The 11,858-nt window shown below is 47.3% G+C and overlaps 1 protein-coding gene across 1 annotated transcript in view; it reads left to right on the top strand.

The window, feature by feature from the left end:
- Window positions 1-11,858, top strand: part of ATP6V0A4 (ATPase H+ transporting V0 subunit a4) — a 68,225-nt gene that overhangs the window by 44,216 nt on the left and 12,151 nt on the right. Inside the window, exons 16-17 of the mRNA XM_026456390.1 lie at window positions 2,847-2,954; window positions 8,097-8,213. Of these exons, the coding sequence (XP_026312175.1) occupies window positions 2,847-2,954; window positions 8,097-8,213 (225 nt within the window). The remainder of the gene's footprint in view (window positions 1-2,846; window positions 2,955-8,096; window positions 8,214-11,858) is intronic.

Here is an 11,858-nt window from a genome sequence, read left to right as displayed (position 1 = left end):
TTTTTTTTTGAGACAGAGTCTTGCTCTGTCACCCAGGCTGGAGTGCAGTGGCGCAATCTTGACTCACTGCAACCTCCGCTTCCTGGGTTAAAACGATTTTCCTGCCTCAGCCTTCTGAGTAGCTGGGACTATAGGTGCACACCACCACGCCTGGCTAATTTTTGTGTTTTTAGTAGAGACAGGGTTTCACCATGTTGGCCAAGCTGCTGTTGAACTCCTGACCTTAAGTGATCCACCTGCCTTGGCTTCCCAAAATGCTGGGATTACAGGTGTGAGCCACAGCACCCAGCCTCTCTCCTACTCTTGAGTGTTGCCAAGAGTAGTTATTTGTAAAACTGAGCCATCTTGGCGTCCAGTGGAGGCTGTTACATCCTTTACATTTCAAAAGGGTCTTATTAAATGAAGGTGCAAGCACTGAGGGCTATGGTGTGGCTGCAGCCATTCTTGTTGGGTAATACATGAGAGGGATAATTGCAGAGGGGTTGAAGATTGTCTTGTACATTGGCTACGAAGCAGGAAAAAAAAATAACCCTTCAAATTGATAGGCTTGCAATGGTAGAATGTTCTCTATGGCACCTTAATATTTAATAATCTTTTATTCAAAGAGTGCACTCTGGCTAAATTAACAAGAATAATAATTGAAATAGAATCAAGAAGAGAAGGCCCTGTATTCACATGGGTAGATGGTTTCTGGAAAACCATGAATCAAGCTCATGGTCTTCTGTGAGCTTCCAAAGCTGGCGGGAGCTGCTGTTTTGCATTTGTTACTCCTCTTCCAGAGACAGTTCATCCCAACCGTTGCACTTTATTGCCACTCTGATTTCTTCCATTTCTTTTAGTCTCACTGTCAACTTAATATTTAATTAATTAATTAATTAATTAATTTTTGGAGATGGAGTCCCACTCTGTCACCCAGGCTGGAGTGCAGTGGCACGATCTTGGCTCACTGTGACCTCTGCCTCCTGGGTTCAAGTGATTCTCCTGCCTCAGCCTCCCAAGTAGCTGGGATTATAGGTGCCCACCACCAGGCCCGGCTAGTTTTTGCATTAGAGACAGGGTTTTACCATGTTGGCCAGCTGGTCTTGAACTCCTGACCACAGGTAATCCACCCACCTCAGCCTCCCAAAGTGCTGGGATTGCAGGTATGAGCCACCACGCCTGGCCAATATTTTATTTTTAAAAGGTATGCAAATCCTATTGGAGCTGCATATAAAAATAACTCAGTGAGTAATTCTTTGATAACACAAATAACAGTAGCTTTTTCTCCTTGGCTTCTCCCAGTGATTAACCTGATCATATTATTTGAGGGTAGATTTTCACTAAAAAAGGCCCATTTCTATAGGTCCTGATTCCTCTGGATGAAGCCCTGTGACTAGTTCCACAAGGCCAGCTGCCCTTCAGTGCAAAGGTTGTCTGTCAGCGATTGCGCCCATCAGATGTCCTAGTTAATGTCATGTTTCTACGGCCACGCCCCTTCTCATGAGTTCCATTACTAGTTGTGTCCTCTTTCCCTACCCAAGCATCGATAAGAAAAAGAAAAGGCTCAGCGCAGTGGCTCATGCCTGTAATCTCAGCACTTTGGGAGGCCAGGGCAGGCAGATCACCTGAAGTCAGGAGTTTGAGACCAGCCTGTCCAACATGGTGAAACCCTGTCTCTACTAAAAATACAAAAAATTAGCTGGGCATGGTGGCGGGTGCCTATAATCCTAGCTACTTAGGAGGCTGAGGCAGGAGAATCACTTGAACCCAGGAGGCACGAGGTCACGCCACTGCACTCCAGCCTGGGCGACAGAGCGAGACTCCATCTCAAAAAAATAGTGGAGTGAGGGTGGAAGATGGAACAGATAAAGTGTTCCCTCTATTATCAGGGTGAATCTTGTTACAATTGAGATAATAAATTGTTTCCTGGCATTTACTGCCACCTTGGTCAGAATGCTTGGAGAAAGGTGGAGGCTCAAGATATGTTTTCTATTTCCTTCGAGCCCCATGCTCTCAATCCTTCTCAGCAGCCCTGACTGAGCCTTCTGAGGCTGGCTGGTTCTTTTGACCATAGCAGCTATGAGTCACTCCTCTAAACTGGTCGCTGGGGTGTGCATAAGAAAGGAGGCAAGGGTGTGAGGACGTGAAAGGTGATCTGGAGCGGGAAGATAACAGGGACTCCTCCAGGATTTCAGCAGAGGCCTGAAGACCGCGGCTGCCTCACTCCAAAGGGAAGGCGAGAGAGACCGAGAGTGAGTTCAAAGTGGGTAACCCACAGCCTGTTGAGTAACTCGCCCACGTTGAAGGGATGAAAGTCAGGTAGCGATGGTGAGGAACTTCTTTTTTCTTTTTTAAGAGATAGGAGCAAGAGAGCTCAGATAATTATCTAGGACTCCAAATATAAAATTACCGGTTGAATAATATTTATGACTTAAAGTGACCCAAGGACTTTTGAGTACCACCGAGTGACTGGTGACGTCATGAGGCCTGCCAGAGTTTTCATCAGACCCAGGTAAAAACGACCCCCATGGGACGGAGTTGAAGACAAGGGGTGCCTTTGTAATGTTTCATGTGTACTTCTTGTTTAAAAGACTGGTTACATATGGCACAAGGGGCTACTCAGAGAATGAGGACTACAGAGAGTTTCCAGTGTCTACCCTGTGTCGAACATTTGGATACACTGGAGAGATATTTCTCTATCTGCAAGGGGAATATTCTAGATGTGAAGGTCAATGGATTCATTGAAATGCTTTAGATCTCTCAAAATAAAGTGCTAGTGAGATGGTCCATAGTGGTCATTTTCATGATGTAAAGTGTGCTGTTCTGTCATGTGAAAATGATGAGATCTCGCCATTTTGGTCTTGCAGCAAGAAGTCCAAAGTTTCTTTGTGGTTATGGCTTTGATCTCTGTGCCGTGGATGCTTCTGATTAAGCCGTTTATTCTTAGAGCCAGTCATCGGAAATCCCAGGTAAGGGCTGTTTGTTTCAGTTCACCTTACTTTGCATAGGAATGTGGGTTTCTGGAAAGATAAATCTTGGGTTTAGAGAGAATCATCCTGGGCTGCCAGGGCCAGAAGAATAGTGTTGAGGAACTGACCCGCCCTGAGTATGTTTCGTTCTATGGAGCTAGACTTTTCCACTGGGCCGTCTTATTTCCAGCAAGACGCTCGATTAAGGGCAAGCGCGTTTAAACCTTATGTCTTGGCCGGGCATGGTGGCCCACACCTGTAATCCTAGCACTTTGGGAGGCCGAGGTGGGTGGATCACCTGAGGTCATGAGTTTGAGACCAGCTTGGCCAACATGGTGAAACCCCGTCTCTACTAAAAATACAAAAATTAGCCAGGTATGGTGGTGGGTGCCTGTAATCCCAACTGCTTGGGAGGCTGAGGCAGGAGAATCTTTTGAACCCAGGGTTGTTGGGGGAGATTGTAGTGAGCCAAGATCACACCACTTCACTCTAGCCTGGGCGAAAGGGCGAAACACCATCTCAAAAATAAAATACAATAAAATAAACCTTATGTCTTGCAGACTTTGTTCAGGGTGTATGTGTGCTGAGTCTAGTGGTAGTTAATGATTTATACGGGTCTGAATGTGGTTGTTTTATTAGTTATAAATAATATTTTATTATAATTTTACTTTTAAAACAAATATTAAAAGCTTTTGTGTGAGACTTTACTGTATTATGTTACAGATTGTGTCAGGGAATTAGAAGAATAAACAAATTCAATTAGGTCAGTTTTTGTTTGTTTGTGATTTTTCCCCTATTGCCAAATACCAGGTTCAGCCCACTTTCTCTTTTTGTCTAAACTGCCCGTGAGCCTCAGATGTACTCAGGGGTGAAGCAGAGTTTAATATCAGCCTAAACCAAATAGGATTTAGGAAGATTAACCTTCCAGAGGACATCAGTGTCTAGCTGTGACACACAGACGGTTTGAGATGGTCGTTCTCTGCTTTCCTCTATTAGTGCAAAAGATTAAGCGGAATGTGCTGAGACCATGTGTGTTTTAAATGGTTGTAGATGTGTTCAGATTAAATTCTCTTTCTCTAAGATCTTTGTTGCATATTGACCTGGACGGGCAGCAGAGTCAGGGACCTAGACATGACGAGACTTGAGTTCAGGAAGTTTGTCCCTATGTGACGCTCTGCTTTTCTGTCACCTGCCTCTCCTCCCACTGTCTCCTTATTTCCTGCCAGTCTGAACTCGTTCCAAAGCTTAGCTGAAATGTAATCTATATGAGATATTCATAAAGAGGAAGACAAAGCAAGGAAGTCTTGGTTATTGTTTGGTTAATTGGTAGGAGAGCAAAGTGGTTAAGGGTTGTTGAGGTGGGTGCTTGTCCAGACAGGTGACCAGGTATTTCAAAGAGGGTGGCAAATACCTGTTTGGAGAAGGAGATGCAAGTTTTGTTTTTTTTCTAGAGACCAGGTCTCACGCTGTCTCTGAGGCCAGAGTGCAGTGGCTATTCACAGGCACAATCATAGCTCACTGCAGCCTCTGATTCCTGGGCTCAAGCCATCCTCCTGTGTCAGCCTCCCAAGTAACAGGCATGCCACCCTGCCTGGCTCAGCTTTTTTTTTTTTTTTTTTTTTTTTTGAGATGGGCTCTCACTATGCTGCCCAGGCTGCTGTCAACCTCATGGCCTCAAGTGATTGTATTTTTTTTTTTCTAGGAACTAAATCTGTCCATAAGCCAAGAGCCAGGTTACTGTAGGCTCTCCTGAGTTCCAGGACTGTAAAATAATAGCTTGTCTTGCTCTTCGCACCGCACAAGCTCTTTAAACAGTTGCTGATCTCAGCAAAGCGGTAGATTTCTCCTTTGCGCCGCCAGTTGACTTAAACAGAGGGAAGGAGGGACAGAGGGTTTTTCTAGTCTGCCTTCGTGGATGATAGCTCTGAAAGTGACCGGTAACGGGAGCTCCTGAAGACGGCGTGGAGGCCTATTCCCTGGGCCCTTGGGATGCACGGCTGTTGGTTGTTTCCTCCAGTGGCTACTTAGGGTCCTTTATGTGTTAGAAACATTACCACCTCCATTCAAGAGATGGTCCTATAATGGCGTTATTTGCCCCCTCTCCACCTCTCTTTCATGAAATTTTACAGACCTAATACATAGAGATAAACAATTTGTTCTGACGGACTTCAGGTAATATGAACAGGGGTCCTGTCTATTAGCTTCTCCTACAACCTGGGTCCCTGCAGAATGTGGCCTGGGAACCTCTCCACTAGAGGGCCGCCTGTGGGTGGCACGGCCCTGATGACACGCCCTGTGGGCAGCCAGTGAGTACACATCTCCTTCTGAGAGCGCCTGTGGCCAGTCACCAGGCCCCTCACATTCTGGTTCCTCTTCCGACTTGCTGCTGTGAACCCAGGTCCCCCCATACTCTCACATCTCAGGTCATAGTGAAATAACTGTGTGTTTCTATTTAAAATCTTCATCTCGACATGTGTGTTTTTTATGGTAAATGTTACTGAAACATATAACATACAGAGACGTGCATGAATAACAAGGTACCAATCCATGAAGTACCACAATATGAACACGTTCATGTCACCCGCACTCAAATCAAGAAACTTGAGGGCAAACCAGGCCACTGGCATGGACACCGCGAGTCCCTGGGTGGCCAAGGGACAGCTGTCTGTGGGGAAGGCAGGTGGAACTTAGACATTTTGGGTCAGGGTGTTTGTGTGCACATACAAGGCCCTCATGATATAGGATGAAGCCAGAGGTGAAAAAAAGAGGGCTCCCTGGTCCAGGGCCAGCTCCCACGCTGCTATGGCATGGCGTGAATTCTGAATTTCAACACGGCCTTCCCAGTTTTTACACAGATTTATTTTTTAAGCTAGGAGACGAGAACCCCTAGACACACACACTTTCTTATTTTTTTGAGGCAGAGTCTTGCTTGGTTACCCAGGCTGGAGTGCAGTGGCACAAGCACTGCTCACTTCATTTCAACATCCCAGGCTCAAGAGATCCTCCTGCCCTAGCCTCCTATGTGGTTGGGACAGGTGCACCCTTAGCTAGGCTAATTTTTTTCTTTTTTTTTGAGAGATAGGATCTCACTTTGTTGCCCAGGCTGATCTTGAACTCCTAGGCTCAAGCATGGAACCTATTTTATTTAGGAATTTGTTGGCTTGATGTATCACTTTTACATATTTCAACATATGGCATGTGAGCTACCGTCTTTACTCTTGTCCAGAGCCCTGCAAATGTTAAGGGCAGACCTGCTAAAGAAAGGAGGGCCCTGGCCGGGTGCAATGGCTCACGCCTGTAATCCTAGCACTTCGGGAGGCCGAGGCAGGTGGATCACCTGAGTTCAGGAGTTCGAGATCAGCCTGGCCAGCATGGCAAAACCCCGTCTCTATTAAAAATACAAAAATTAGCCGGGCGTGGTGGCGGTTGCCTATAATCCCGGGTACTCAGGAGGACTGAGGCTGGAGAATCTCTTGAACTCCGGGGATGGAGGTTGCAGTGAACCAAGATCACACCACTTCACTCCAGCCTGGGCAAAAGAGCAAAATTCTTTCAAAAAAAAAAAAAAAAAGAGAGAGAGAGAGAGAAAGAAAGAGTCCAGATACGATGATGACTAATTTATAATACCCCTCCCATGAAGAAGGAAGGAAGGAAGGAAGGAAGGAAGGAAGGAAGGAAGGAAGGAAGGAAGGAAGGAAGAAAAGAGTCCAGATACGTTGTTGCCTAATTATAATACCCCTCCCATGAGATCATTCTAGAAAAACTTTGGACATGGGACATTAAGCTTCATGGTGACTTCAAAGAAATAAGCCATTCAAACTTAGGGGTAAAACCAGACCAAGTTGAATGGTGACTATGAATAGATTTTTTTTCCATGAATTTTTCCTAAGCTATTTTTATAGTTAATTTCACAAGGCTACATGGAAGGTACGACTGATGATTTACGACCGTGTGTATTTCTTTTAACAATGGAAAGGCATTTTCATACTTGCATTGCTTTACTGTCGAGACTGCATAATTTGGCACATTCTGGAGCATTGTGGAGAAAAAGCACATGCACTGGAGTCAGGCGCTGGGTTTGAATCATGGCTCTGCCACTTACCTGCCTTGCCAGCCGTGTGATCTTGGGCACATTTCTTTCTTCCATCTTGACTCACCGCAACCTCCGCCTCCTGGCTTCAAGCGATTCTCCTTCCTCAGCCTCCCGAGTAACTGGGATTACAGGCATGTGCTACCATGCCCGACTAATTTTTGTATTTTTATAGAGATGGGATCTCTCTATGTTGCCCAGGCTGGTCTTGAACTCTTGGCCTCAGGTGATCCTCTCACCTTGGCCTCCCATGGCACTGGGGTTATAGGCATGAGCCACTGTGCCTGGCCTTTAATTTTTTTTTTTTGAAATGGAGTCTCGCTCTGTTGCCTAGGCTGGAGTGCAGTGGCGTGATCTCAGCTCACTGCAGCCTCCACCTCCTGAGTTCCAGTGATTCTCCTGCCTCAGCCTCCCGGGTAGCTGGGATTACAGGCACGCACTACCATGCCCAGCTATTTTTTGTATTTTTAGTAGAGATCGGGTTTCACTGTGTTGGCCAGGCTGGTCTTGAACTCCAGACCTCAGGTGATCCACCCACCTCAACCTCCCAAAGTGCTAGGATTATAGGCATGAGCCACTGTGCCTGGCCTGATTTTTGTATTTTTAGTAGAAACGGGGTTTCACCATGTTGGCCACGCTGGTCTTGGACTCCTGACCTCAAGTGACCCGCCTGCCTCAGCCTCCATAAGTGCTGAGATTACAGGCGTGAGCCACTGTGCCCGGCCGGGCACATTTCTATTTTTTTTTTTTTTTGAGACAGAGTCTCACTCTGTCACCCAGGCTGGAGTGCAGTGGCGCAATCTTGGCTCACTGCAAGCTCTGCTTCCCAGGCACATTTCTTAACCTTTCTGTGCTGCAGCTTACTTCTCTAGAAAATAGGGTGATAATTGTGCTTATATGAAATGGTGGTCGTGAGGGCTTAGTGAGATAGTGTAATGTTTAGAACAGTGTCTGGTACATACATAGTGTTTGAGGAGAGCCTTTATTTATATTTATACATGTTAGAATTCTCAGGGTGAGTTGAGTGCATTCCTCATTTCCCTGCTTGTCCGCTGCAGGCATCCAGGATCCAAGAAGATGCCACCGAGAACATCGAAGGTGACAGCTCCAGCTCTTCCAGCGGTTCTGGCCGGAGGACTTCTGCCCACGGGGCTCAGGACGACCATGGGGAAGAGGTATCTGAGAGGAGAGCCCCTGAGGAAGACTCCCCAGTTTATACAGATTCTAGATTGGACACAGGCAGTAGAGCTGGGCGGGTCTGGAGCGCCCCACGGGGCAGTAGCCCTGCCACTGCTGAGTCCTGGGAGGCTGTGAAGGTCTCAGGGAAGGGGACGTACTAGCTAGTCTAAGAGGATCAGAACAGCTATTTATCAACCAATCTGGGCACATTTTAATATTTTAGTCCAAGTACTGCTGCATCTGTATGTGTCAGGTGACTATCAGCCTCAGATCTAGTAACATAGAAGGTCCTGCATGTCACTGAGGCCTCCTTGGCTCAACACCACACCCTTATAATCTCTCTTTTTTGTTTGGTTTTGAGATAGAGTCTAACTCTGTTGCCCAGGCTGGAATGAGCCAGTTTCAGCTCACTGCAACCTCTGCCTCCCAGGCTCAAGTGATTCTCCTGCCTCAGCCTCCCTAATAGCTGGGATTACAGGCACCTGCCACTGCACCTGGTTAATTTTTGTATTTTTAGTAGAGATGGGGTTTCACCATGTTGGCCAGGCTGATCTTGAACTCCTGACCTCAGGTGATCTGCCTGCCTCGGCCTCCCAAAGTGCTGGGATTACAGTGTGAGCCACTATGCCTGGCCCCCTGTGATCTCTTTGTAATGTTATCTGCCTCTCATGTGAATTCATATATTGTTTTGTTCCCTCATCCCTCCCCGCCTCTGCTTGTGCAAGGACAGCCACTGCCCCTCAGGAGCCCAGGCCACATCCTTCCAGATGAAGGCAGCTGTCTGTTCCATGTGTTGACTGAAGTCAGCCACATTTGTGAATCCCAGGCTGGAGGCTTTAACCAGAGCTCTGTTCTAATTTGGGAGTGGGGACTGGATTCCCATGAGGGCCACAGGTGCTATAAATGGCTCCATTTGTGGTATTAATTACTTATTTTAAGAAGTTTTCTCTAGATAGCCATGTGTGGTGGCTCATGCCTGTAATCCCAGCACTTTGGGAGGCCAAGGTGGGCGGATCACTTGAGGTTAGGAGTTCAAGACCAGCCTGGTCAACATGGTGAGACCCTGTCTCTACTAAAAATACAAAAATTAGCCAGGCATGGTGGTGGGCACCTGTAATCCCAGCTACTGGGGAGGCTGAGGCAGGAGAATCACTTGAACCTGAGAGGCAGAGGTTGCAGTGAGCTGAGATTGCGCCACTGCACTCCAACCTAGGCGACAGAGAGAGACTCTGTCTGAAAAAATATGCATATATATCTTTTTTTTTTTTTTTGTATTTTTTAGTAGAGACAGGGTTTCACCGTGTTAGCCAGGATGGTCTCGATCTCCTGACCTCATGATCCGCCCGTCTCGGCCTCCCAAAGTGCTGGGATTACAGGCTTGAGCCACCGCGCCCGGCCGCATATATATCTTGATTAATTAGAATTAATGAAAAAATCTCGATCATGAAAATTCTTTCCAAGAAAATTCCAGGTACAGAGTGATCCACAGTAGTGGCTGTTGACATTACCAAGTCTGTCAGACCTGCTGGAATGTTTTAGAATCCAACCCACGCATCTTCTGACTCCTCAAGTCCTGGCCTGTCCAGGGCAACCTCCCTCATCTCTTCTCCTACCCTTAATCTATATCCAGACAATTTCCACCTGCCACCTCCAACGTGAACAGGTTGTCCGTGCTTGGGCAACTTCAGTCTCCATTCATGGACCTCTTTCTCCCAGGTCTAAGCATGCATGGGTCTCCCGTCTCTAGGCAAATGTGTGCCTCCTCCTGTTTCTCTTTCAAGTTCCTTTCTTGCTTCTCTCCACACCAGGGTTAGCCAAACTCAAGGTTAGGGGTGCAGTCTTTTTTTTTGGTATTTTTGTAGAGATGGGGTTTCACCCTGTTGGCCAGGCTGGCCTTTAACTCCCGACCTCAGGTGATCTGCCCATCTCGGCCTCCCAAAGTGCTGGGATTACAGGTGTGAGCCACCACACCTGTCCACTTACAGCTTTTGTAGCAAAAGAATTCAGACCAGAAAGGCAGAGAGGATAGGGCAGTATCTGGGACAGTGAGTTCCAAATGAGGAGCTGTGTCCTTGGAGGCACATTGATGTGTGGCAAGATGTGCAGAGAATGGCCAGCCCAGGCCGGTCACCCAAGCGTCAGTGTCCAAAGTTTTACTGGAGTTTCCTTATGCAGGCAGGATTGATTAATTGAGTGACTGATGATTGATTGATGGGTGCAGCTCCAGCAGTTGCTGCACTCAGTCCCCAGCTCTCTCCCACCTTTCAGATCAGTCCCAACTGTCTAAGCATGTGGTTGGTCTTTCTGGTGTGGCCAGACTGTCAAATATGAGGTGCCCAACTTGAGCCACTGCATTAGCATAAACGATCAGGTGTGGTCCCAGGGGCCCAGCTTGAATAACAAAGACCCTTTCACGCTGGAAATGCCAGTGATTTAGAGGTTACCTCCCAGGAGCCAAGACAAAGCCAGACCTGTTCGGTAAGGTTAATTATTATTATTATAATTACTATTTTGAGACAGGGTCTTGTTCTTTTGCTGAGGCTGGCATGCAGTGGCACAATCATGGCTCACAGCAGCCTTGACCTCCTGAGCCCAAGCGATCCTCCTGCCTCAGCCTCCCGAGTAGCTGGGACCACAGGTGCATGCCACCACACCTGGCTGATTTTTTACATTTTTGGTAGAGATGGGGTCTCACTTTGTTGCTCGGGTTGGTTCTGAACTCCTGGGCTCAAGTGATCCTCCTGCATCGGCCTCCCAAAGTGCTGGGATCACAGGCATGAGCCACCACACTGGCCAAGTTTAATTATTTCTTATGCAGTTCTTCTTTACCTTGACTCTCTCTACCTACTCACTCCATCTCTGCCCGTCCCTGTCCCTTCAATTCCTCACAGCTACTTTCATTGCTGAATTGAGGTTCTCATTTTTGTCTTGTCCCCATAAACTCTGACATCAGTGACTGCACCCGCGTTTCTTCCAGGATGTCTCCCTCCGCAGACATCCTTGACTGCAGCGTGACTGCTCCAGCTTCTTTGATCTTTCCTTTTCCTCATCAGTTTCTTGTTTTGTAATCTCTTTTTTTTTTTGAAACAGAGTCTCACTGTGTCACCCAGGCTGGCGTGCAGTGGCATGATCTCAGCTCACTGCAACCTCTGCCTCCCGGGTTCAAGCAATTCTCCTGCCTCAGCCTCCCAAGTAGCTGGGACTGCAGGCATGCACCACCACACCTGTCTAATTTTTGTAGTTTTAGTAGAGGTTGGTCAGGCTGGTCTCAAACTCCTGACTTCAAGTGACCTACCTGCCTCGGCCTCCCAAAGTGCTGGGATTATAGGCATGGGCCGCCGTGCCTGGCCTTGTTTTGTTATCTCTGAATGAAGATGTTTCCCAAGACTAGGAGCTCCTCTTTCTTTCTCTCTCTCTCTCTCTCTCGACAAAGTCTCACTGTGTTGCCAGGCTGGAGTGCGGTGGCGCGATCTTGGCTCACTGCAACCTCCACCTCACGGGTTCAAGCAATTCTCCTGCCTCAGCCTCCTGAGTAGCTGGGACTACAGGCATGCAGCACCGTGCCCAGCTAATTTTTTTATTTTCGGTAGAGACAGGGTTTCACTATGTTGGCCAGGATGGTCTCAATCTCTTGACCTTGT

This window comes from Piliocolobus tephrosceles, chromosome 8, assembly GCF_002776525.5.
Source record: "Piliocolobus tephrosceles isolate RC106 chromosome 8, ASM277652v3, whole genome shotgun sequence".
NCBI classification, from domain to species: Eukaryota; Metazoa; Chordata; class Mammalia; order Primates; family Cercopithecidae; genus Piliocolobus; species Piliocolobus tephrosceles.
Note: the sequence above shows the minus strand (reverse complement) of the source record. Positions and strands in the feature narration are given on the sequence as shown.